Source organism: Lithobates pipiens, unplaced genomic scaffold, assembly GCF_037356315.1.
Source record: "Lithobates pipiens isolate NorthernLeopardFrog02 unplaced genomic scaffold, aLitPip1_a1.2 Scaffold_13, whole genome shotgun sequence".
Classification (NCBI taxonomy): Eukaryota; Metazoa; Chordata; class Amphibia; order Anura; family Ranidae; genus Lithobates; species Lithobates pipiens.
Genome location: NW_027507718.1, coordinates 207,714,800 through 207,742,616, shown reverse-complemented (window position 1 = coordinate 207,742,616; position 27,817 = coordinate 207,714,800). Strand labels below are relative to the sequence as shown.

The following is a 27,817-nucleotide window of genomic DNA, read 5'->3' as shown; positions in this document are numbered from 1 at the left end:
GTTCCAAATTAAATGGTATACCAAAAGAACTACCATGGAACTTTATGGATACTGTCAAAACTACCCAACAAAGATATCATAAAATATATGTGTTTAATAATAAACATTTCGATTTTGTGATATTTCTGTTGGATAGTTTTGACAGTACCCATAAAGTTTCATGGTAATTTTTTTTTTGGATTATGGCCGTATGTAAGAGATTAAAGTATTTCCTCTGAGGGTCGGAAGCTCCCCTGGATATAAATATTGATTATTTGGTTTCTATGCAATTGGTGACATAGGAATTTGCATAGTCACACCCCCACAACTGTCATTTGGAAATAATTTGGCCTGGTGATAGGTTGTTCATGCAGTAAACACTGTTTTGGGTGATGTGGTAGGAGATGCGCCTCACTACTCATATCAAGATGTGGGCTTTTACTGAGGTTCCTGTGGTAGTAATACACAAGATTTATTCTTGTACCTTAGTTCTTGAGGTTCGCCATATATTACTTTGACAACAGGTTCTTGATGTTCCCTTTGTTATAAACAAACTTGTTATAAAACAAAAAAAAATAGAAAAACATACCAGTTCTAAGCAGTCTGCTATCTTCATCAACTTGTCTTCTGGTAGCTTCTTAAATAAAAATACACTTTAAAGTAGAGAAAGAAATTGAAATATAACTGACTGTTGTATGCATCACAGACTTACACTCATACCACTTACAAATGTACAGGCAAAGGTAACCCCTAACCTAATAAATCTGGTACTTTTAAATTTAGTTTTTTCATATTAAATTTTATTTCAATTATTGCAGGTATAATGTATAATATAAGTTTACACCATTACTATTTATAAGAGAAACATCTCAAAACCACAATTTAGTAACTGTGAAATGTAAAAGAAAGGTCATCATGGCAAAACTGAGAATGTTTTGAACCCAAAACGTAAGAGCTATTTTGTAAACTGTCAAACTCAGTAATCTCATGGAAGAGTGAGGCCGCGTACACACGCGCGGACTGTTTGCCCAACCTTGTTCGTCAAACAGTTTCGGCAAACAGTCCGCTCAAAATTTGCATGAGCGGACTTGCCCACACACGAGCGGACTGTTTCAGCAAACTGTTTGCCAAACAGTTCGCTCAACTTTTGAAATGAATGGACTCGCCCACGTAAGGAGGAGGCAAATCCGCCCATTTCGAGCGCGTGTACAGGTAGGCGGGGCCCGCGAAGGAGACGTCGCGGGCTCCGCCGCCTGGAATGGGCTTAAAGGGGAACCCCAACGCCGAAAAAAATCGGCGTGGGGGTTCCCCCAAAGTCCACACCAGACCCTTGTCCGAGCACGCTACCCGGCCGGCCAGGAAAGGGGGGCGAGCGAGCGCGCCCCCCCCTCCTGAGCCGTACCAGGCCGCGTGCCCTCAACATGGGGGGGTGCCTTGGGGAACCCCAAAGCACCTTGTCCCCATGTTGATGAGGACAAGGGCCTCTTCCCGACAACCCTGGCCGTTGGTTGTCGGGGTCTGCGGGCGGGGGGCTTATTGGAATCCGGGAGCACCCTTTAAGAAGGGGGCCCCCGGATACCGGCCCCCCCACCCTATGTGAATGAGTATGGGGTACAATGTACCCCTACCCATTCACCTGTGAAATAAAGTACAAAAAAAAACACAACACAGGGAAAAAATATTTTATTGCACAGCTCCGGGGGTCTTCCGTCTTCGGGGGTCTTCTCGCCGGACTCCTCCGCTATCTGTGTGTAGCTCTTTTACTAGCGGAGGAGTCCGGCTTTCTTCCTCCCCGCCGCCGGCCTCTTCTCCCGACTTCGGGGGTCTTGTCCCCCTCTTCGGTTCTTCTGCCAGGCCACCGCGCCTTCTTGTAGCTCTTTTGCAGGCGGTGGCCCGGTCTTCTGTCGCCGCTGCCTTCCGTTCTTCTGTCGCCGCCTTCGGTTCTTCTGCCGGGCCACCGCGCCTTCTTGTAGCTCTTTTACAGGCGGTGGCCCGGTCTTCTGTCGCCGCTGTCGTCGCCGCCGCCTTCCGTTCTTGTTCTTCTTCTTGTTCTTCTTCTTCTTCTCCTGGAGATGTTGACTCGACGAGCTCTCCGGCCGGAATGCCAGAGCCACGCTGTGCGGTCACTTATATAGTGACAATGGGGCGGTGTCACATGGTATATGTCACATGGGTTGGTCACATGGGTTGATGTCACATGGGGACTATGACATCGTAAGGGGGCGGGGTCACCATGTGACCAACCCATGTGGCATATACCATGTGACACCGCCCCATTGTCACTATATAAGTGGCAGCGGAGCGTGTCCCTGGCATTCCGGCCGGAGAGCTCGTCGAGTCAACATCTCCAGGAGAAGAAGAAGAAGAACAAGAAGAAGAACAAGAACGGAAGGCGGCGGCGACGACAGCGGCGACAGAAGACCGGGCCACCGCCTGTAAAAGAGCTACAAGAAGGCGCGGTGGCCCGGCAGAAGAACCGAAGGCGGCGACAGAAGAACGGAAGGCAGCGGCGACAGAAGACCGGGCCACCGCCTGCAAAAGAGCTACAAGAAGGCGCGGTGGCCCGGCAGAAGAACCGAAGAGGGGGACAAGACCCCCGAAGTCGGGAGAAGAGGCCGGCGGTGGGGAGGAAGAAAGCCGGACTCCTCCGCTAGTAAAAGAGCTACACGAAGATAGCGGAGGAGTCTGGCGAGAAGACCCCCGAAGACGGAAGACCCCCGGAGCTGTGCAATAAAATATTTTTTCCCTGTGTTGTGTTTTTTTTTGTACTTTATTTCACAGGTGAATGGGTAGGGGTACATTGTACCCCATACTCATTCACATAGGGTGGGGGGCCGGTATCCGGGGGCCCCCTTCTTAAAGGGGGCTCCCGGATTCCGATAAGCCCCCCGCCCGCAGACCCCGACAACCAACGGCCAGGGTTGTCGGGAAGAGGCCCTTGTCCTCATCAACATGGGGACAAGGTGCTTTGGGGTGGGGGGGCCGCGCGGCCCCCCCTTCCCCAAGGCACCCCCCCATGTTGAGGGCACGCGGCCTGGTACGGCTCAGGAGGGGGGGGCGCGCTCGCTCGCCCCCCTTTCCTGGCCGGCCGGGTAGCGTGCTCGGACAAGGGTCTGGTGTGGACTTTGGGGGAACCCCCACGCCGATTTTTTTCGGCGTTGGGGTTCCCCTTTAAGCCCATTCCAGGCGTCGGAGCCCGCGACGTCTCCTTCGCGGGCCCCGCCTACCTGTACACGCGCTCGAAATGGGCGGACTTTCCGAGCGGGAACAGTCCGCTCATTTCGAAAGTACAGCGGACAGGCCCACACACGGGCGGACTGTTCGCTCAAACACAGTTTCAGCGGACAGTTTTTCGGAATTTCCGAAAGACTTTGTCCGTCCAACTGTCCGCTGAAACTGTCCGCTGAAAGCCCACACACGAGCGGACTGTCCGCCCAAACACTGTTCAGCGGACAAGGTTGGGCGAACAGTCCGCCCGTGTGTACGCGGCCTGAGAGCATTCAAACACTTGAAGGAAACCTATGGTGACAGAGATATGTTGGTTGCATTTGCTGAGTGTTGACTATAATTAGAGAGAGCACTTTAGCCTAAAAACCTTCTCAGTCACTGACTTGGAATAAGTATAAGTAGCATTTTTAGAAAAAGGTTAATAATGGAACCATGTAGGATGATACACTACTTTATCTTCTCTCCTTAGACCACTGAGTTGAAGCTGATGCCCCCTAGGCTATGTGAAGTGCATATCCTAGAAGGCTTCAGGAGTGGAGGAGAAGTCATTCTCACCCAGAGGAGAATGGAGGTGGGGGACAAGGTGAAGTGAAAAAAAAATAAGAAAAGGTGAATAAACAAAGCAAAATCAAAAATCAGTTGGTGGAGAGGAGGAAGATTGTTGGGATTAAAAGTGCTAAGTTTAAGTGAAAGCCCACTTTAAGCGCCTGTTAACCAAAGCAATACTGCTTAAAGTGGTTCTACAGCCTCATCTTTTTTAATATATTTCAGGTCCATACGGTACAAACATCTCTGATTCTTGTATATTTTTGCCACAAATTTTTTTCTTTCTATTTATACTAATTGTTGTCTTTCCTTCCTTACTTCCCCACATCTTCCAGCCCCTGAAATACACTCCCAGCCATTATGTCATATGGCTTTGGGGTCCACAAGTCCTGACATGATTAGCGGTATCGTTCATGTGCATTTCCACTATTCCTTGCTCGGGGACAAGCTGAGTTTAAGGCTCCTTTGACACCGGGGCGGTGGGTGTTGGCAGTATTTTTAGCTGCGCTTTACTGTCAATTTTGCGGCGCTATTCGGCCACTAGCCGGGCGGTTTTACCCCCCGCTAGCAGCCAAGAAAGGGTTAATATCACCTGCAAAGCCCTGCTGCAGAAGCTCTTTGCTAGAGGTATAGCCGCGCAGCCCATTGATTTCAATGGGCAGAAGCAATGTAGGAGTGGTGTACATGCTGCTCCTTCACCGCTCCAAAGATGCTGCTGCCAGGACTTTTTTTAGCGTCCTGCCAGCTCACTGCTCCAGTGTGAAAGCCGTAGGGCTTTCACATTGGAGAGACAGGAGCAGCTCTTTCAGGGCATTTTGCAGGCACTATTTTTAGAGCTGTAGTGCCTGCAAAGCTCCCCAGTGTGAAAGGAGTCTTAAGGACACGGAGCTAAAGCATCCTCAGTCATCTGTGGCCAGGGCTCCCGTGTGTGCGTGTGTGCAGCAAAAATGGACTTTGTAGGTACACGCATAGAATAGGTAAAAATAAATGACATTTTTTAATTGGATAAAGTTAAAAACATGGTTTACAAACACATATTAAAAGAAAAGCATTATAATATTAAACAGCCCCAGAGACTCAAATAACACCAAGAACCAGTTAGAACCACATCATTCACATTGAAATTCTACACAAACATTTACCTTTTAAGAAAGTTCCGGTACTCCTCGTGCCTGGTTTGTGCCGTCCTTCTCATAATATTTTGAAATGCTTCTCTGTCAAGAGCCCATGTCCTAACATTGTTTATAGCTGTAAAATAAAATAAAAAATCCTAGTTGTTTTAAATCCACTATGTATGGGACAGAAAGAAAGATACAATATGCAAATAGCCCGCTCACCTCCACCAGTAAAGGCCCTATGGTAGAAATACACCTTTTAGGCAGATCCAAGGTTCCACTCAAAAAACATAAGCAGTAACCCAGACAAGGAACTTCAATTTTGTCTTTCCCTTTTAGAACCTCTGTCAATGGGCTTCGGGATTGTGTCCATGGCATCAGTTTGACATCAGACTGAGATGCTTCTGAGATCATTCAGAATTCAGTGACATATACATTTGACCTGCAGCTGACCTCCTTGTGACCTTCATTTGACTATACTTGTGGAGTTGTAGAACAAGGGCCTGTATCAGACTTCTGTTCACATGTGGGTTTAAAATTCCCATGCAAGATAATGGGAGTGCAAAACTAAAAATGGGAGTGCAAAAAAGTTAACCAAACAGAAGCACCTGTGGTCAAATGCACCTGACAATGAATTCTGAGTAGTCTGAAAAGTCAGAAGCATCTCAAACTGACATCAGATCGATGCCCAAACCTCCATGAGTACAGTTGGTACCATAAGTAACTCCACATCCAAGCTTGATAATGGACTAATCAAATTTGGAAATGTACACATGTGGTTATAAAGTAACTAATGTCACTAACTGCAGTATATGAAGTTATACAATATATAGGAACAAAAAGCATATATGTGCATATTTAGACACCATTACCATCCTTGTGAGTTTCCTGCTAGTCTGGCTTAATTTATAGATACTTCACTATTTTATTGATTTGAAGAGCTATACCAGTATTGTACCTTGTTATCTTTTTGAGATAATAGGAAAACCATCTGAATGCACAAAGCTATGAATGTTAAAGTATGCCTGTAAAAGTGCTTTAAAACCTGATATCACTAAGCTCTCTAGCTGCTTGGTCTATGAAGTTATTCATTCTCAAAAATCCTCAAAGATAGCAAAAAATACTTTAAAGTACACTGGCTATGTGTGTACATTAGAGGGCATCAGGCTGCCAATATATGCTCTTCAAAGAAAATAGCTGAGAGTTCAGTGCTTCTGCTGTGAAATTTGAAGATGATTTTATTCAAAATGCTTATAGATACAGATGTAAAAAGCTATTTCTTTTTGTTCAAAATATGTAAATACTTTTGCGTACTAGTCTGAGTGCGGGTTCATTATAATGTTGGGTAGGGAAAGATTTTGATTTGTAAGACAGTAATTTGTTTCTGTATAAAGCACTTATGCTAGTCTAACACAGGATTTAGGAACCCTGGTTAACAGTAAGCTAAGGGCCCGGCACACAAATCCAAACAGAGTCTGCAAAATGTTTAAAGAATATTAGATTTAAGTGCAGTATCGCAACTGTATAAATCAATTTTAAACCATATCTATTCCCAAAAACAAAAATCTTAACACCTGTGACATTTAAATAAAGTTCTATTAAAAAAAAAGAAAAGAAACAGGAACCAGGTCACGAGTACAAAAACAAGTGTGTCTTGCCTACAGTCAAGCATTGTAGTGGGAGTGTCTTCTTCTGGGGCTTCGTGAGTGCTTCCAGCACTGGGAAGTTCATTGAGGGAACTATTGAATGCCAACATGTACTGTGACATACTGAAACAGAGCATGATCCCCTCCCTTAGGAGACTGGGCTGCAGGACAGTATTCCAACATAACAACCCCAAACACACCTTTAAGATGACATCCGCCCTGCTAAAGAAGCTGAGGGTAAAGGTGATGGACTTGCTGTGCTCCTGTGAGTCATCATTTCGCAGGAGTCTGTGGGCAGTACTGTGAGCAAATATCACGTTATTTCCCGACAGGAAATGATGCGATTTAAGGCAGTTGCCATAACAATGGGACAAGACCTTCCTCCGTCACCACCCGTTGTTATGGCAACTTTTTAAACAATCGGCACTACGGCCCCCGGAGCATCACTCATGCGCGATATCAAAAGGTGCATGCTGGTTACCCAGCATGCACCTCTCCAACGGTAATCCAGGAAGAGATTGCGATTTGGCTTCACATGCTCACAATCATCATTACAAGGGCCAGAATAGGATTTACTAAGTTGTGAGTATAAGTAATAAATATATTATCAACATCCACTAGTAAACATATACTATTGTTTTTTATGTTAATAATGCATTATTCTCGGAATATAAAAAAAAAAAAAAAGAAAAAAAAAAGAAAATGTGTCCGGAACTCCGCTTTAACTATCAAATGTATAATGCAGTCTTATTGATAACTAATGGGCTTCAACCCAAAGTTTTATATAAAAAAAAGTGTGTTAGGCATAGATTGTGGACAAACAACAACATTACAAATAAAGACCCTACAGATTATGGGGAGAAGGGACTAAAGCAGGGGTACCCAACCAGTGGCTCAGGATCTCTTGCTCTGGGACTGCTGGCTGGCAAGCCCAGATCGTGGGTCGCTGATCTGCCATCCCAGAGCATCATTGTTGTGAATGAAGCTGGCGGTAGAGGAAGCGTGCAGCTGTGGAGCAGTGCCATATAAACCCATGCTTTCTGTATATCACTGGCTCCTGTCACAGGCGGAGTGATACCAAATGCACTCTGCCTGGGACAGCAACAGTCGGCAATACCTGAATAGAAAACTGTTATTAAAGGTAAGTTTATTACTAAAATCACAGTGTATATATGGGCATATCTGTTCTGCAGTGGTTACTGGGCTGCTTTCAAACTGATCACCTGTGGGTTACGTGCACTGAGCCAAAGACTTCTGTTATTAACTGCAGGTTTGGTGTGCTTTCAGAAAGGGCACCACACCTGCAGGATATAATAGAAGTCTATGGCAGAATGCAGCTAACCTGCAGGAATGCTGCAAGTGTACTGCACTGTAAACTGCAGCACATCATTGTAAAAGCAGCCTTAAGCCCTTTTCACAAAATCTGTCTCACCCAATTGGACCCTCCATTCACCTCTATGGAACAGCAGATATAAATAGACTTGTGTCCATATACACCCAGCTACCTCCAATCCATTCCCCTCAAAAAAATAAATAAATAAGGGGAACTGTCATCTTCCGTCTGGGTGGATAGGAGGGCCCATAGAGTAGAGTGGGCTGTGTCCGTGTTCCCCCTGCATATGCAGAGGGAACATGGAGCTGTCATTCGTCAGTGTTCTGTTGAATAGTGCATCTCGTCGGATAATACCTCAGAAGATCTGTGCATGCGCATGACGTAACATCTCTTGATCTGCTGACATGACATCGACACTGCGCATGTGCAGATAGGAGGCATTATCCGACGATCAGTAAAGCGTGGCGTTCTGTCAAATAGTGCAAATCATCTTCCACCTGTGGCGTGATCAGTGATGTCTTGCCAATGCCCAGAGAGAGCGAAGCAGAATGTGACGATTAGATTCTCCCTCCATGCTTTGCTGATCGACGGATAATGCCTCTGATGATCTGCGCAAGCATACTGTTAACATCATGCCAGCTGATCGGGAGATCAGCTGGAGTGACATTACATACTGCACATGCGCAGATCGTCTGAGGCATTATCCAACAGTCTAGACTATTTGATCAGTCCTCATGCAGGTCATCATTTCCTCTGTTTAGCGAGTTTGCCCGTGCTATCCAGCCACAGCATGCAGAGGAGGTGGTGGACTGCCTTACTAAACCTTCCTCATCCTCCTCATCCTCTGTCATGCAAGCAGAGACAAGCAGTCCTATGCAGTTGCCAGAGTGGATAAACCTGCCTCCATTGAGGAGTCAGCTAAGTTATTTGACCACAGCTTCAGCCACTTGCTCCTTGATGATGCCCAGCCATTACTGGATTCAGATGTTGGTTCTGAGGTTAAGGATGACAGGAACATGAGCCTAGAGAGAAGGAGGAACACTGGTAGACAAATTGGCATTCATGTTCCCCAAGCCACAGCATATTGCCAAGTTGTCTCCAGTGGTAATAATGAAGATGGAGGAGATGGAGATGATGATGATGATGAGGTCACTGATGTGACTTGGGTGTCAGAGGAGAAAACTGAAGGTGAGGCGGCACAATCACAAGGATGCCGACATCAAGAAAAGGTAGAGAGTAGCCACCCTATTGCATCACATTCTGCAGCTGTTATCTCCTTGGCCACTCCCCAAAGCTCAGCTGTGTGGACCTTTTTCAGCACATCTGCAGAAGATCGCACTGTTGTTATCTGCAAACTGTGTCTCAGGTGCATCAAACATGGCAAAAACACCAACCATTTGGGTACCACATGCCTAACAAGGCATTTAACGTCCAACCACTCAGCCCGTTGGCAAGAGCAGCCCAAAAGCCACACAAAAGGGACGCAAATCTGTCCCTCCTCCCAGTGCTGTCTTTACTATTGTTTGGGCCCTGGGCAAAAAAAAATCTTGGGCCCCCCCATACAAATTGTCTCTCTACCCCAACATTCAAAAAAACAACATACACACGTAAACTTATGTATTGCATTGTATTGTAACTGTACTGTCTGCCCTCATGTTGTGAAGCACTGCACAAAGTGCTGGCGCTATATAAATCCTGTATAATAATAATAATAATGATGGGGGGAAGAGATAGAGAAGTCCAGGATGATGGGTGGGGGGTAGCGGAGTTCAGGATGATGGGGGGATAGGGGAGTCCAGGATGATTGGGGGGAGAGATGGGGGAGTTCAAGATGATGGGGGGTAGATAGGAGTCCAGGATGACACACGGGGATTGGGGGTGTGTACTTTGAGGTGTTTGTATCATACAGGGCGCAGAAAAAAATCAGCACAAAGGACAGTACTTGCATATCCTCCCCCCTCCTGCAAAGTACCCATCTATTAGTCACCTCTGCACATCATTTTGCTTACCTATGTACCCCCCTCCACCCACAGCTTACCTCTGTATTCCACATTCACATCTGTACCCCTCCATTCACAGCTCACTTCTGTATTCCCTGTCTACCTCTGTTCCCCCCCATCCACAGCTCACCTCTGTACCCCTCTATCCACAGCTCACTTCTGTATCCCCCATCCACCTTGGTACCCCCCTATGTCCACCTCTATATCTTTCTGTCCACCTTTGTACCCCCCCATCCACCTCTGTGTTCACCTCTGTACCCCCCTCTACCTCTGTACCCCCCCATGTCCACCTCTGTACCCCCCCATCCACGTTCACCTCTATGTGTTTCCGTCCACCTCTGTACCCCCATGTCTACCTTTGTACCCCCATCCACCTCTGTAGTACCCCCCATCCATTTTCACCTCTGCATCCCCCCATCCACAGCTCACGTCTGTATCCCCTTTCCACCTCTGTATCCCCCCCATCCACATTCATCTCTATATCCTTCCATCCACCTCTGTACCCCCCGTCCCCCTCTGTACATCCCCATGTCCACCTTTGTACCCCCTCATGCTGTTGGTTCTCCAACTTCTGCCTTTCAGGCTGGTGGATTCTGCCCCCTTCCATGAATTGGCACAATGTGCTCTACCACAATGGCAGGTTCCCAGTTGCTACTACTTTTCATGTAAGGCCAATCCATCTCTCTACCATCACGTGGAAGGGAATGTTCTGGCATCGTTGGGCAAGGCAGTCGGATGTAAAATCCACCTTACTGCTGACGCATTGTCCAGAAAGCATGGGCAGGGATGATATATTTCGTTCACAGCACACTGGGTAACGCTGCTTGCAACTTGAAAGGATGCAGGACAGGGCTCAGTGCTGCAGCTTGTTGTGCCCCATGTCTCCATACAGCTGCTGGTGATGATGCCAAACCTGTGAGCTCTACCCCTCCTCCTCCTCCTCCACCTCCATGCCTTCCTCTGCAGAATTGTCCTATGAACATTAGGTACCCCCTAAGCGTTCAAAGGGCTATTCCCAGAGTCAGGCTAAAAGGTGCCATGCAGTGCTTCAGCTGGTGTGTTTAGAGGACAGGAACCACAATGGAGCAGAGATTCTTGCAGCTCTGCAGGAACAGACCCAGAGGTGGTTCACACCACGCCAGCTGAAACCAGGAATGATGGTGTCCAATAATTGCTCAAACCTCCTGTCCGCCCTTAGACAGGGAAAGTTGACACATGTGCCATGCCTGGCACATATCCTCAATTTGGTGGTGCAGCGTTTCTTAAGTATGTACCCAGGGTTGCAAGATGTACTGTCAGGGACGCTCTGCCCACTCCAGAAGACGTGCGCCTATGCCGACTTCACGCACAGATGCACGCACACACAAATTGTGGATTTCGCACACAGATACGTGCACATGCGAATTGCGGACTTTGCGCACAAAGGCGCACACACGCACATTGTGGACTTCGCGCACAAATGTGCGCACATGCGCATTGCGGACTTCGCGCACAAATGCGCGCATTGCGGACTTCGCGCAGGGATGTGCGCATGCATGTGCATTAGTGCGCATTGGCACCCAACAGTCTATAAAAGATGCTCCTGGAGTGCTGCCCATTGTGGTTTGATCTGCTTCTGTCACTTGTGTTCCTGATTCTGTGCCAGTATCCTGCTCCTGTGTTTGGCCTGGCTTCCTGACCTTGCTTATGTCTCCAATCCTGACCTCGGCTTGTTTGACCCTGCTTACTCTTCTGCCTGATTGCCTTTTGCCAAGACTCAGCCTGGACTCTGACTATTCTCTGCCTGCCGTTTATGCAGTTCACCCTGATGTGTATGACCCAGCTAGTCTGACTCCGCTTCTTGGTTTAAATGGTTAAACTGAAAACTTCTACACACGGAGTTCAGCCCATTGAAGAAGAAACATTGTATCATTTTGTTCTTTTCTTGGCAGCCTGCCTAGAGAGGATGAAAGTCCTTCACTGATGTCTTCAGGCAATTTACATTGACTTCTATCACAGAAGTCTTCTGCAAGTCATAATAAGTATAATGACTGAGATACGGAATTCGTAAACAAAAGTTCGTATTCCGTACAGAATTCGGACGCACGGCAATTCGTATTTCGGAACCTCCCGAACGTACGAATTTTGAGAAATTCGTAGGAATTTGAGATTCGTACGAAACGAATCGCACATGTCTACCGCACGTCAGGCTCCCATCCAAGGTACGTGGATGTACCTGTACTAAAACAGGTCAGAAGAGTCTGTAGCCATTCCAGGCAGTCATACGCAGACAGTGCTCGGTTGGCTGAAATTCAGCGGAAATTCCACCACCTGCCTGTGAACCACCTGATTTGTGACATGCCCACCAGGTGGAACTCAACTTTGGGAATGCTGCAGCGGCTATACATGCAGCAGAGGGCCGTCAACGAGTATCTGTGCCAGTACGGCACGACAACAGGCTCAGGCCGCCTCAGCTTTTTTTACCACGCCAATGGCTGATTATTAAGGATGCATGCACTGTATTGTCACCATATGAGGAGGACACAAGGATGGTGAGCAGTGACAGTGCATGCATCAGTGACACAATCTCTGTTGTGTTCCTGCTGAAGCAGACTCCATGTGGCATTATGGGCAGGGCACTGGAGACAGAGAAGCAGGAGAAAGAGGAGGACTTCCTTTCTTCTCAAGGCCCACTTTATCCAGACACCACCATTCCAATGCCACAGAACACACAGGAGGAGAGAGGGGAGGAGGATGAGGAGGAGGATTCTGGCACTTTCATAGGCTTCGAAAAAGAGGAAGACAAGCATCAATCTGTAAGCAATGGTTTTCCAACCCCAGGACCCTTGGGAGGAGTACGTTTCTGGGAGGAGGTAGTTCCAGAAGCCGTCATCCTGAGTGACCCTGAGGAGTCTGCTTCTCAAGCCTCAGCAAATTAGAGGTGCATGGGTAACCTCATGCTTCAAAGCCTGCGAAAGGATCCAAGAATACGTGGCATAATGGAGAAGCATGATTACTGGTTGGCAATCCTCCTTGACCACCGTTATAAGGGGAAGGTCCCAGAACTCATCCCATCCCCACAGAGTGTCCACAACATAAAACCTCTTCAGAACACATTAAAGGGGATTTTATTGAATGTTTTCCTGACTTCCGTAGGTTACAGTGTGGTGGAAAACTTTGTTTTGAGTTTTCTGTTGGTCAAGAGAGGAGTGTTGGAGAAGGTTTCCGCCCAAGTGAGGCATTTTGGAATTTTTTTAGTCCTCGCCGCCCATCGGCAGCATCTGCATCACATGGAGGATGATTACCTCGGGGCCAAAACAGAGATGGAGAGCTTTCCAATTGACAATCCACTGACTTACTGGGTCATGAGAATAGACCACTGACCAGAACTTGCCAAGTATGCTATTAAGTTGTTGAGCTGCCCTGCATCCAGCATGCTTTTGGACCGGGCATTCAGTGCTGCAGGAGGTTTTGCTACTGATCATAGAACACGTCTGTCCACAGACTCTGTGAATAAGTCCTGGATTACCAGCTATGAAGCCCCTGATGCCAATGTCGCTGATTAAGACTTTTTGGGACGTGGAATCTCTGCAGGACTTCAAGGCTGCCTAGCTTTGAGGGTGTTCAATCATTTCATTTGGAAGAATGTTTTTGGTATAGGTTTCATGGGCCCAATTAACACCCAAAGACCAATTTTTTCTGCACCTATTTGACAGGTGCATATCATTGCAAATTTTTACAGCAAGGCCAATTCTTGCTTTCATCAAGAGTACTTCTATAGGGTTACAGTGGGAAGGCACCACCAACACCCAAAGACCAATTTTTTTGCACCTGTTTACAGGTGCATATCATTTCATTTTTTTTAGAGCAAGGCCAATTCTTGCTTTCATCAAGATTACCTCTATAGGGTTACGGTGGGAAAGCGCCACCGATACCTAAAAACCAATTTTTGAGCACTTGTTACTTCTATCCAAAGTCAAAGTGACACCAGAATGTATCCAAAACTTCTCTAATCTTATTCCCAATGCACTACATTGTGGCCTTATCATACACTCTGGCTCCCCAGCTGTTGCTAAGCAAAATAAGGGCAGCTTGCAAAAAAAATTTATTTTTTGGCTTTATAAATGCAATTATTCCTGCAGCAGATTCTAAACATGGTACAGATGTGGCACTTTACAGGTAGACTAAGGGGATCCCCCAGGCACTATATTAAAAGGAATTTTTCATTTTTATGTTTTCACTTGAATAAAAAAATCACTGCTCATTTAAAAATGAAATATTTCACAAATGTTATTTTTATTGCTACATGTCCCCCAGGGCAGGGTCCGGATCCCTATAACCATTGTATGCCCAATTACTTGCATATAAGCCTTTTTTATGTTTGGGTCCCATTGATTTTAATGGGATTCGTTATTTGGGTTCAAACTTTCGCGGTGTTCGAAAGTTCTGGTGCAAACCGAACAGGAGTCTGTTCTGCCCATCCCTACTTATATAGTTCTCTTATCTTTATGACATGGTCTCTCCACAGATGTACTGGATTTTACTATCTCCTGAAGAAGTGAACATTCAAGAAACGCTTTGAAATTTAGTCCAACATGTACTTACTTGATTATACCTGCAATATTGTGTATATGTAAAATATGCTTCAACATTTATATGTACTTTTTTATACCTTTTTTTATATCATGACTTATGTATTATTCATTGTGTAAATTTTTAACCTGAATATGGAATAAAAGTTGTAAATTTGGAGCTTTGGAGAGAGCTAAGTAAGCACGACATATAATGTATATGTGCCTAGTTCAACCTTCATGAATGGGGTTTACAACCATTTTAACTAAAATAATATGACTTGAAATAAACCAAGAGCAGTGAATCACCATTCAAATTATGATGATAATAAAGTATGTTGTTTAATGATATCCTGACAGTTTAAAAGTAGTTTTAAATTGTTACCTTTGACTGAAGCAGTTCTTGTGCAGTTGTAGAGTATTGCCAGTTCTCCGAAGGTTGTCCATACAGGGATGGCGGTTAGTAGTTTATTTTGTTGATAGACTTCTGTTTTACCCTCTGTAAAATAAATTATATTAAAACTTTTTGTATATGTTAAAATGTTATACATTCAATTTGTTTTTAAATAATTGCAAAATAACTAGCATTGGCATTTAAAGGGGTTGTAAAGGTTTATTTATTTTTAATTTTTTAAATAACAAACATATCATACTTACCTCCACTGTACAGTTCGTTTTGCACAGAGTGGCCCCGATCCTCGTCTTCTGGAGTCCCTCGGTGGCTGTCTCGGCTCATCCCTGCAAGAGCTAACCCGCCCTGGGAAGCGCTCTCCCAAGAGAGTTAGCTTGTGGGTGTGCTCCCATGTGATACACTCGGCCCCGTCCCCGGCGCTGCATCATTGATTTGATTGACAGCAGCGGGAGCAAATGGCTGCACTGCTATCAAACATCCAATGAAGAGCCCACAAGAACTGGGGGAAAGAAATGCGGGATCGCGCCCATGGAGATTCGGTGCTCAGGTAAGTAAAACGGGGGCTCGGTGGGCCCGGAGAGTGCAAGGGGTTTTTTCACCTTAATAGGATGCATTAAGGTGAAAAAACATGAAGCTTTACAACCCCTTTAAGGGGAACTTGTACTGTAAAGCATTTCCCAATTTAGTTTGTCCTGAATAGCTCTATTAGTAACAACAGTGATATTGAATTTGAATGAGTGTGTTAGTTGATAACAGGATTACTGAAAGAGTAACTTCACTTTTGTTGACAAAAAAAGCCTTTAGGTGATCAATGTACATTTCAAGGATTTTAACAAACTACCTACAAAGCTGTTTGTCCCACTATGTTCTTTCTATACTGATTCTCAGTGGGAGGAACTGGTTCATTATAATCATCTGGAACATTTGTAATGTTCTGATTGAAAAAGTTGCAGTGACTGCATCCCTTTAGAAGTAATTCATCTTTGTAGACCAAACTAAAATTTATATTGTAGAGAATGGCCAAATTTGACTTGTATCTTAGTGCAGACTTCTAAGAAAATCAGTGAACCAATCCCACACACAGTAAATGACATGTCTGTACATCAACAGTCTACAGAACACCTCCAGGTTGCCATATTGTAATGAATTTTACAGAAAGTTACAGTCCTGCAGATTGCCAAGGAAAAGTAATTTCAATGCAAATAAATTACAATATGGTTTGTATAGCAATTGCATATGCAATATTATTACCACTGAGTTATTTAAATAAAATAAAGCAGATGGCATACACTGCTTAGTGGAATTTTGGAACTAATTTTGTATTTATTTAAAAATACCTGGTAATCCAGTCAGACAGGTATAAAACCTGACAGAAATCCTTTCCCTTTGCCAGTGTTACAATTGACCAATAAATTATTTTTTCTCATTTCATGTTTTGTTTGGTCAGTTAGCCAGCCATGTAGACTAAAACCAAGTTTGATCAATAATTATTTCCTTGTTAAAGACTGAATTTCCTAATATCAGTTTTTAATTGCTTATTTCCCCCCGACATTATGTAAAAGTATATCAAATGGAAAAAGCTCCCTGCATAGTTTCTGGCTGTAGTCATACCTATATTGGAATACTGGGTGTTTCCTTCTACTTCTTCTGCTGCTTTTCTTACAACCTGATTTAAACTCTCAGCTTAAAGTAAAAGGCAAAGTAGAACTACAGTGGTGTGAAAAAGTGTTTGCCCCCTTCCTCATTTCCTGTTCCTTTGCATGTTTGTCACACTTAAGTGTTTCGGAACATCAAACCAATTTAAACAATAGTCAAGGACAACACAAGTAAACACAAAATGCAATTTGTAAATGAAGGTGTTTATTATTAAAGGTGAAAAAAAATCCAAACCATCATGGCCCTGTGTGAAAAAGTGATTGCCCCCTTGTTAAAACATACTATAACTGTGGTTGTCCACACCTGAGTTCAATTTCTCTAGCCACACCCAGGCCTGATTATTGCCACACCTGTTCACAATCAAGGCATCACTTAAATAGGAGCTGCTTGACACAGTAAGGTCCACCAGAAGATCCTTAAAAGCTACACATCATGCCGAGACCCAAAGAAATTCAGGAACAATTGAGAAAGAAAGTAATTGAGATCTATCAGTCTGGAAAGGGTTATAAAGCCATTTCCAAAGCTTTGGGAATCCAGCGAACCACAGTGAGAGCCATTATCCACAAATGGCGAAGACATGGAACAGTGGTGAACCTTCCCAGGAGTGGCCGGCCGCCCAAAATTACCCCAAGAGCGCAGCGACGACTCATCCAAGAGGTCACAAAAGACCCCACAACAACGTCCAAGGAACTGCAGGCCTCACTTGCCTCAGTTAAGGTCAGCGTTCATGCCTCCACCATCAGGGAAAGACTGGGCAAAAATGGCCTGCATGGCAGAGTTCCAAGGAGAAAACCACTGCTGAGCAAAAAGAACATCAAAGCTCGTCTCAATTTCTCCACAACACATCTTGATGATCCCCAAGACTTTTGGGACAACATTCTGTGGACCGATGAGACAAAAGTGGAACTCTTTGGAAGGTGTGTGTCCAAGTATATCTGGCGTAGAAGGAACACTGCATTTCATAAAAAGAACATTATACCAACAGTAAAATATGGTGGTGGTAGTGTGATGGTCTGGGGCTGTTTTGCTGCTTCAGGACCTGGAAGACTTGCCGTGATAAAAGGAACTATGAATTCTGCTGTCTACCAAGAGATCCTGAAGGAGAATGTCCGACCATCTGTTCGTGTACTCAAGCTGAAACGAACTTGGGTTCTGCAGCAGGACAATGATCCTAAACACACCAGCAAGTCCACCACCGAATGGCTGAAGAAAAACAAAATGAAGACTTTGGAGTGGCCTAGCCAAAGTCCTGACCTGAATCCTATTGAGATGTTGTGGTATGACCTTAAAAAGGCCGTTCATGTTCGAAAACCCTCTAATGTAACTGAATTAGGACAATTCTACAAAGATGAGTGGGCCAAAATTCCTCCAGGACGCTGTAAAAGCCTCATTGCACGTTATCGCAAACGCTTGGTTGCAGTTGTTGCTGCTAAGGGTGGCCCAACCAGTTATTAGGTTTAGGGGGCAATCACTTTTTCACACAGGGCCATGATGGTTTGGATTTTTTTTCACCTTTAATAATAAACACCTTCATTTACAAATTGCATTTTGTGTTTACTTGTGTTGTCCTTGACTATTGTTTAAATTGGTTTGATGTTCCGAAACACTTAAGTGTGACAAACATGCAAAGGAACAGGAAATGAGGAAGGGGGCAAACACTTTTTCACACCACTGTATATGCAAAACATTTTCTTTTCATTTTGGATAGAGTATGAGAGATTATACTCCCTGTAAGGTTTATTTTTGCCTTTTTTGTCCTAATGTGGAGATTTACCTTCACGTCCTGTCCCATAGTCAAAACAGGAAGTGAGAGGGAATCCTGACAAATTAAGGGAATCTCTTGAGTACCCCCAGGTCACAGAACTAGTGTCTACTTTTCTAGAGACTTTTCACAGAACTAGTGTCTACTTTAACCCAAAATTTGGGATTTTCTTTCACTTTCAATAATAATGCTAAACAGGATAAATAGAGAGAGTGAATCTCCATAACAGGAACACAGACTACAATAAAAACTGCCAGGTGTTCAAATCTCTCTCCCCTCTATTTGAAAAGAAAAATATTTTTTTCCTTTTCTCCTTTACCTATTCTGAAGTCACACTGGTCTGGTCAAATGATCTGATGATCTCGTTCAGAGGAGAGATTGCTGATAATAGCTGCAGAGCCTGGGTGGTGACATCACACACAGGCTTACTATGGGGCATCCATTGTTGTCTATCCTTCCTCTACAGTGAAGCAAGCTCTGGGACCCGATCACGTGACCGGACCAGAATGACTTCGGAATTGCTAAGTATTTGCATCTATCCTTTTACAGAGTAGATAGATTAGGCTTAGAATGGGGGTGGGAGTAGATTTAAGCTTAGTTAGGATTTGACCTGCCTTCCAGTTAGATAAATACATTCCAGGCGCACTAAAACAAAAGGTGTTTAAAGTGTTACAGTTCATTTTCTTTCCAAAGCAACCACAGACTAAGGACCGGTTCTCACTACTCCGACTTCGAGAGCACAAGTCGCATGACATGTCAAAATGAACGGTTCCCTATGAGAGCTGTCTTAACTAGTCCAATTTGTGCTGGTCCAAGTTTGAAAAAGGTTCCTGCACTACTTTGGTATGACTTGGGCACGATTTCAGCCCATTGATTTGAATGTAAGTCGCATCCAAATCAGATCCTCATCTTAACTGATCTGACTTGTGGCATGCAACTTGTGCTCTGAGGATCTTGAAAGGAGAAACCACACTCCAAAATTGAAAAAAAATATGGTGTGCCCCCCCCCCCAAGACCATACCAGACCGCTAAATGGTCCTCTGATGTTGGCTCCTGGCATTGTGTCAGCTCCGTTGGCTTCCAGTTCATATATAGCTATGGAGCATGGCCAACCAGTGATGTCATCCAGAGACCCTGCCTCTCGTGATGGCACTGCTTGCTTATCCCCCTCCCTTGCCTGACCTTCTGGGCTGCATGCTTGAATAATGGTCTGGATTTTTAGGGGGGAACCCACAATGTTTTTTTTATATAAATTTGGCTTGAGGTTTCCTTCATACCAGAAACAAAGGAATTATTTTGATTGGTCAAAGGACAAGTTGCAATCATCTCAAAGTTGGATCCTATTCATTGAAGTCGCATAGAAGTCAAACCTGAACTCATAGTGCAAAGTTGGATCAGAAGTCATGCGACTTCCGTGTCAGTGTGAACTTGGCCTAAACAGAGAAACCTGTTCTTTCCAGCAACTGCTGAGTGTTACCCTTGCTGTCTGTGGGGAAGCAGTGGTCTCATTGCAGAAGGCCAAAAACACCCCTACTAAGTCTGCAATCATCAAATGGCATTCTCCCTGCTGACTGGAGAGCTCTGACTATAACTGAGAATGGAGAAACTGGGCTTCTGCAGATAGATTATTGCTTCCCAATGGAGAGTCCTACTCTGCAGCATACTGGCCGGAGGCAAGTTTTAGAAAAAACATGAACTTCCTTTGTTTGGATGCACCTGGAATCTAGGCTTTACGGTGGTAAAGGTAAAATATTTTTTTTGTTTTGAATGGAGTAATGAAGGGTTAAAAGGTAAGCCATGCTTTTATTGCAGTCTGTGTTGGGAGGCAATTGGGGAGATTCACCCATTTGTTCTGGTGATCAGAGGTGAAGGTGAATCTTCCTTTGGGGACAAATGTTGTGGTGATAATAGCCTAATATTGGAATTTCCCTCACTTTAGGGAGAATTCTTCTCACTCCGCAGTGTGCCTCCAAGGCAAGAATTGAAGGGAAATCCCGCAGAACACAAAATATCCAGATAGGGGTTTTAAAATAAAACTACGTGCAAACTTTTTTCTTTTTTCTTCATTTTGAATGGAGTAATGGAACATTATAACCTCTACATTTTTTGAGCGGGAAAAAAAGGCCAGAGAGCTGGATAAGAACCGCAAAGCGCCTAAAAAACGACTTTAAAAAACTGCGCAGTGTGTTTTTTTATTGACACGTTTTCCCCCAGGTGAATGGGTAGGGGTACGATGTACCCCATACTCATTCACATAGGGTGGGGGGCCGAGATCTGGGGGCTTGACAACCAACGGCCAGGGTTGTCGGGAAGAGGCCCTTGTCCTCATCAACATGGGGACAAGGTGCTTTGGGGTCCACATGGCACCCCCCTTCCCCAAAGCACCCCATGTTGAGGGCATGCAGCTTGGTACAGTTCAGGAGGGGAGGGCGCTCACTCATCCCCACCCCCTTTCCTGACCGGCCGAGATGCATGCACGAATAAGGGTCTGGTATTGATTTTGGGGGGACCCCCCATGGTGTAAGGGGCTTCCCATTAAAATCCACACCAGACCTAAGGGCCTGGTTTGCCCCTGGAGGGGCATTCCCCCTCACGCTCACTGCGATAGGAAAATGTGTTTTTCCTATTGCAGCCAGCGTGAGATGTACAGTACCCTGTCCCCGAGAACCAGCGCGATAGGATGGCACCGGAAACATTCTCGTGGGCAGATGCTGCTGTAGCTGCCCTTGTGTCGTATTTGGTCCATCGGACCAGCATACAGACAAACGGGCTTCCCGATAGGAACTGGGTCCGGCGGACTTAGGCTGGAAGCTTTAAAACATGTTATATTTCTAGGTCCATCTGACTTTTGGGAAGAAAAAATCTGACGGAGCCCACACATGATCAAATTGTCCGACGGATTCTGGTCCGCCAGACCAAGTCTGCCGGAAAGTCCGATCATGTATACGGGGCATTACTGTTCTTAGGGCAACTCAAAATTAGGAACTTTTCTTTTACTTTCGCTAATCTCCCTAATGGTGGCCCATACAGCAATTATAACCTGAGAGATGATCTAATCCCCCTCCACTTCATCCAAAACAAAAAGAAAATTGTCTTTAGTTATACATTAACTCTTATTTACTCAATCCAAAACTAACAAAACTAGTTGTGGCTATACATGCACTTTAATAAAATAAGATACATGAAAAATTCCAACAGGGAGACCTAGATCCCCTTGAGAAAAAATGTAGAACCTCTGAGAGGTACAAGAAACCATTAGTTTATCTCCCTAGCATCTACCAACAACTAAAATATCAGTTTGGGGGGAGAAGGCTCTTTAAAATCTATTAAAACAGTTTTCATACAGGGTTTAAAAAAAGAATATGATGCATTTGGATATGTCTACGAAGTGCGCACCGCTAAATGTTTGCTGAGGTTAGAATTTGCATATATAATGCAGGCACACACAGTGAAATGCTAACTTCTAGGTGTATTGGGATACCAAGTGTGGTCTCTTTAGCATCCAGAAATAGTTATGAATACAGCAACTTTTTATGTTTAACAACAGTACGTTATTGTTGGAACCCTGCTTCCATTTTAGCAGATCTGTTTGGTTAAGTCCATATTGAGTGCAGAGTGAAAGAGTTTGACCGCATCACCTGCTATTTTTCTCCATGCCTAGATTTAGCCAGAGCTTAACATTTCCACAGCTAAGTAATGATGAGGACAGGTCCATCCAGCATGTGTTCAGCTAAAAAAAGAATACTTTGGTTAACTTACCGGCTAATACAAAGATATGACTGCCCGGTTCCCCTTGTTTTATAATATGTTCTCCCTGGGCATATCTTCTTTCGTACATGCATTCTATCATGTCCTGGATTTGATGAGGATCAAGTCGTTTTAGAAACTGATTCTTGTACAGTGCATCCGTTATAAGTTTTTTCTCACTTGTAAAGACAAAGAAGGTATACATTATAAAACACACATCGACAACAAAAAAATTCACACTGTATGAGCCATGGCACCCATGTGAATGGGGACTAAAGAGCAACTGGAATCTGTGCCTAAAGTCAGGCAAAGGACTAGTGACCAATTTTGCCTGTGGTCTCCTTGCAACTATTCTTTCCAATTATTAACCATTATGGGGGTATATGAAGGCAGGGCTTTGCACCCTCTTGTTAAAGTCTCCAGCAGAGAGAACAGTGAGCAATAGCGAAATCTCATTCTAAATCTCAGGAGACTAGCAGAGCTTTAGAGTCACACTGCAGATATACAGTTATGAAGCTGTAGGCACAGGAGTACTTGGGCAGCCTCACATAGCAAGTGCACTGCTATTTTTCTGGAAGAATTTTCAGACAAAAAGTAAAATTTTAGAGTACTGCTTAGGCTTTTCTAGAAATTCCACATAACATAGAAAGGAAACCCTGCCTGCTACAGCAATGTGACACCGATCAGCAGATACACTATATTACCAAAAGTATTGGGACTCCTGCCTTTACACACACATTTACTTTAATGGCATCCCAGTCTTAGTCCGTAGGGTTCAATATTGAGTTGGCACACCTTTTGCAGGGCTAACAACTTCAACTCTTCTAGAAATGTGTCTATGAGAATGTTTGACCATTCTTGCCGCAGACCCTTCAGGGTGCCCATGCTGACCGGTGTCCACAGCCAAAAGTGACAATAACAGGCATGTGAGAATCAGAACTGGACCACTGAACAATGGAAGAAGGTTTCCTGATCTGATGAATCATGTTTTCTTTTACACCATGTGGATAGCTGGGAGTGTGTGTCAATTGTCAAGGGAAGAGATGGCATCAGGATGCACTATGGGAAGAGGGCCAGCCAGCGGAGGCAGTTTTGGGCAATGTTCTGCTGGGAAACCTTGGTTCTGCCATTCATGTGGATATTATGTTGTCACATGCTACCTACCTAAACATAGTTGGTGATGAAGTACACCCCTTCATGAAATTAATATACCCTGATGGCAGTGGCCTCATTCAGCAGTATAATGCATCTAGCCACACTGCAAAAATGGTTCAAGAATGGTTAGAAGAACATAACAATGAGTTCAAGGTGGTGACCTAGCCTCCAAATTCTCAAACAATCAAGCATTTGTCCTACCTCGCAACTTACAGGACTTAAAAGACCTGATACTGGCGGGTTAGTGCCAGATACCATAGCATATCTTGAGAGGTCTATTTGCATCCATGATGAGTTGGGGCTGTTTTGGTGGCAAGCAGGCTGTTTTGGAGGCAAAAGGGGCACCTACTCAATATTATGTGGCTCCACAGTTTCTTAAATATTCATTTTAAGATGAATCCAGCATGTCTTTCTGGTAAAGAAATGTATTTAGTGCATTTACTTGTGATTTACAAAACCTGTAGTGGGGCTGATTTCTCTGGAAGTCCTCATAAGCAGGGTTGGGTGTTTTCCTTATCCTATGGACCATGCTTTGGTTTCTCCCTGATGAATATGCTGATTAGGATCAGCTCAAGCAAACTAAGCTGTCTGTATGTTTGTGTCATCTCAGAAAGCCAGACTTAGCTATAAAGCACTAGACTAGAGGAACCTTTTGCTGGACTGCTTCTGTTCTTCAAAGAGACATACTACCCGGGACAAGGAACTTGTTTAGGACTTGGATTAAGTAAGGCTCAGTTGAAAAGACATTTATTTGCATTGATGCCTTTCCTTTGCAAAAGCTCACAATATTTTTATCTTTTTAGAATATTGCTTAAATCAGAACCCCCCTCCCCATCCAGCTTTCTACAACAACCCTTCCTCCCACTGTAGTACTTTTTAATATATTTTTATATAATATTCCAGGTTGAATGAGCCCACATTGTCATTGACCAATTTACACCCTGTGACTGACAGTAAAAGACTAAAAGTAAATGTGAAACAGCACAACGATCAGCTAATTTCTCTGTTACTCTGCTCTCGCCTCCAGTCAGCATTCTCCTTGTCAGCACATTAACTGATTGGCTTCTTGTGATCCTTCTCCATCCTCTCTGAACTCTGCTGTACAGGGACTGCAAAAAATGTTTTAATGAAAACAGAACTGCTATGAACTTATAATATTTGCTCCCCTTTGGTCTACTAAGTATACAAATAAAAGTGATCAGTTATGTCTGTTCAATAAATACAAAAATACTTTTCAGCTGATAAATTCCTGTGAACAAGAAGCATTTACAGAGATCAGAAGGGTAGGGAAGAGGAGGTGAGGAGATGGTTGTCTCCCATGTAATCCATCAACAATTCAGTAGACAGGGCTGAGACCACATGCTTATGTTTTTTTTTATTTTTTTTCATTTGCCTTGACGTAGGCTTTAAAGCAATACTTTCTTATGGGGCCTCTTGTTGTTAAATTCCTACTAAAGAAGCTAGTTACCGAACTATTGCAATGAATACTGAGAAAAGCATGCAGATCAGGAAGTCAGAAAAAAGTCAGACATGCTTAGCTGCACCCTTATTTTGAGTTAGTAACTCAAAAAGTGTTACTTTACGCTCCATAAGATATGACCTATCGGCATGCACAAAAATATGTAATAATAACTAATACGCTATGACATGCAAATAATACAGTATATGTAAATGAGAAATTTAATTAAAATACAGTTTAATTCTTGAATAAATAACATATAGGGGGCGCTATTAATCAAAAAAAGTATTAACGTGATTAAATCCACTATCACTAATAATCGATAATAATTTTACCACTAATCACCAAATACAACTTATACAGTGATCCATAATTGACTCCATTGAATATTCATATTTAAACAAACACAAAAAAAAAACATGCAATAACACCCTGGTGACACCGGATATTACATAAAATAATACATATATAAAATAAAGTCCTTGTAGTCCAAAGTGTCCCAATTTGTAAATCCTTTAAACGTGATGTGATTGACACACACAAAACGATGATAGATCTTTAACATAGAAGAATGACTCCAACACCTTCCACGTGATCCTTCACTTATTGATTAGTGATAGAGGATTTAATCACGTTAATAATTTTTTGGATTAATAGCACCCCCTATATGTTATTTATTCAAGCATGAAACTGTATTTTAATTCAATTTCTCATTGATTAATTATGCCCCTATATGTTATTTATTCACTAATTAGGAGTTTATCACTCTTTTTCAGGGGAGCAGCACTACAATAATTTTGTTTATTAATTGTTTATTCGTTTTTTGGTGCAGAGTTTACATTAATTCTCACAGTTTCATTCTTACCTATTACTTTGACTTCAACAAGTAAGTAGATACGTATATGAATTACTTATATTTTATCAATGGCTTCCTGCAGCTTGTATAATTGTCATTTTGTATAAATCAGACAACATCAGACAGGGATTATAATGCAACTGGGATTGTAGAGAAGCAATGCTGCCTACATCTCTCAATAATTGCTATGGTGGGAATAAATGAATACCACACCCTCACCGACTAACCTGTGGTTTACATAGTCCACCAAACTTTAAGCTTTGAAATAAGGCTAACTATGGACCAATTAAAGCTCCTAACTAGGAAGCAGAAATATCGATTAAGACATAACTATTAATCCTTTTAACTCACCCAGCAAAAGGTATGTTCAGTACTAATTGCCTTGTGATTTGTGCAACCTGCCATTGTATTCCCACAGGAAAAACGCTAGCAGCTAATTGGGATGTAGGTCACAGGGAATTCCATATGGTGAGCACTTAAAAACAGATCATGTTCTCCTATACATCTATACATGTTTGTCGCTAGCAGAACAAAAAGTACTGTTATAGAGAAAGGATACAAAAATGATAGATAAATTATGCCTATCCAAGTTATTGATATGTATTCAAAAATTGTTAATAAAGCATTTTTTTTGTTGAGAGTAAAAACACATTAAAATGATTGTAGGGAAATCAACCAGGTACTAAATACATGACAATAGCACATTGCATAACTGTTGATTTAAAAACTGAGCTAGAGCATATTTATTAAAGCGGAGGTCCACCCTAAAGTGGACCTTCCGCTCATTGGAATCCTCCCCCCCTCCAGCGCCACAATTGGCACCTTTCAGGGGGGAGGGGGGTGCAGATACCTGTACAGTACAGGTATCTGCACCCACTTCCGGCGTAGATTCTGCAGAAGGTACGCCCCTTTCTGCAGAATCTACGCCCCTTTCCGAAAGTCCCCCGCTGCCTGCTGGGAAACACCCGGATCCCAGAGACAGCGGGGACCATCCTTATTGCGCAGCGCGACTCGCGCATGCGCAGTAGGGAACCGGGAAATGAAGCCGAAAGGCTCCACTTCCTGATTCCCATACCCAAGATGGCGCGGCAGCACCCGAGAGACAATCGAGAGATCGGCTTCGGGTGCCGACATCGCGGTGTCATTATTTTAAAAGTCAGCAGCTGCAGTATTTGTAGCTGCTGGCTTTAAAAAAAAAAAAAAACGGCGGAACTCCCGGCAGACTCCCGCTTTAAGATAAAACAAACAACAATGACACTACAACCCTTGATAATCAAAGTTCAGAAACTTGATTTTCGCACACAGTTAAAAGAAGAATTTTAAAGCCCATTGTATGAATTACACTTTAAGTATTCTACTTTTCCTTATTACATAAAGGCATCATCATATGGTATTCTATAATTTCATGCCTTTCAACATGATGGATTTAATCTGGAATTTCATTGGTAAATACACATCACAAAATATTAAAAGTCTTTTGACAGTTGATCAAAGCAAAGAAAACTGAGAAAATGAATCAACTGGAAGGGATCCTTCACAGATATGAGGTTACCAAAATCTGATTGGTGTCTATATATTGCTATGCTTTACATGTCACTGTTGTTCATTGCACAATTTTCGGAATAAGCTTGATTATAAGAAGTTGTTCAGGGAATCCTTTTTTATGACTTACTGACTCACCCCTTCTGCTGGGGACCACCTCATTTTTAATATATCTCCTGGACCATATTTTCTGATCATGCAAAGTGTGGAACTGATTGTATGAATCTGTCAGCATTTTAAGTTCAGAGCAGAATATTTTTGGACATGTAACTCTCAAGTCAACAGCAAGGCTGGTAAACAGGTTTTCTTAGGAAGGACTAAGCTACAATGCTTCCAGTCTACCCTTTAAACCCCATTTAGTTTAAGATAGCCATTGAAGTGTAATTTCAGTAAAAACCTGCAGGCTTTCTGCAGGTGAATGAAGTGTAAACCACACTGGCTGGATGATGGTGGATAAAGGAGAGGCCATGATGCCCCTGGAGGCTAGTATGTAGGGGGCTGGACAGAGCCTGTGCCTTTCCTCTTCTCTGTCTGCTCTTTCCCTTTCTGACCCTGGGTTTTTGGTGGTCCGTGTGGGCCTGCAAAGGGCTGAATTGGAGGATGCCAAAGTATCTGGGTCTCCCTGGTACCTAGAGGGTTTTTATTCCATCTGTCTCCTGGACTGCTGGCCACCTAATACCAACTGCTCTCTTCTGCCTGGTGTTGTATTCCATTTCCCTCCTCTGTCACTGAATGGGGAGGATTATGTTCCCAGACACCAATGCAGCCAACCACAGTGCTATGCCATGCCCTCTTTTGGGGTGTGTCTGTGTATCTTCTGCACTTTAAAGG

The 27,817-nt window shown here is 43.7% G+C and overlaps 1 protein-coding gene across 1 annotated transcript in view; it reads right to left on the bottom strand.

The window, feature by feature from the left end:
• PRKG2 (protein kinase cGMP-dependent 2) overlaps positions 1–27,817 on the bottom strand; it is a 150,047-nt gene that overhangs the window by 111,844 nt on the left and 10,386 nt on the right. Inside the window, exons 3-6 of the mRNA XM_077476170.1 lie at positions 21,987–22,153; positions 14,783–14,896; positions 4,896–5,001; positions 569–632 (exon numbers count right to left, since the gene is read on the bottom strand). Of these exons, the coding sequence (XP_077332296.1) occupies positions 569–632; positions 4,896–5,001; positions 14,783–14,896; positions 21,987–22,153 (451 nt within the window). The remainder of the gene's footprint in view (positions 1–568; positions 633–4,895; positions 5,002–14,782; positions 14,897–21,986; positions 22,154–27,817) is intronic.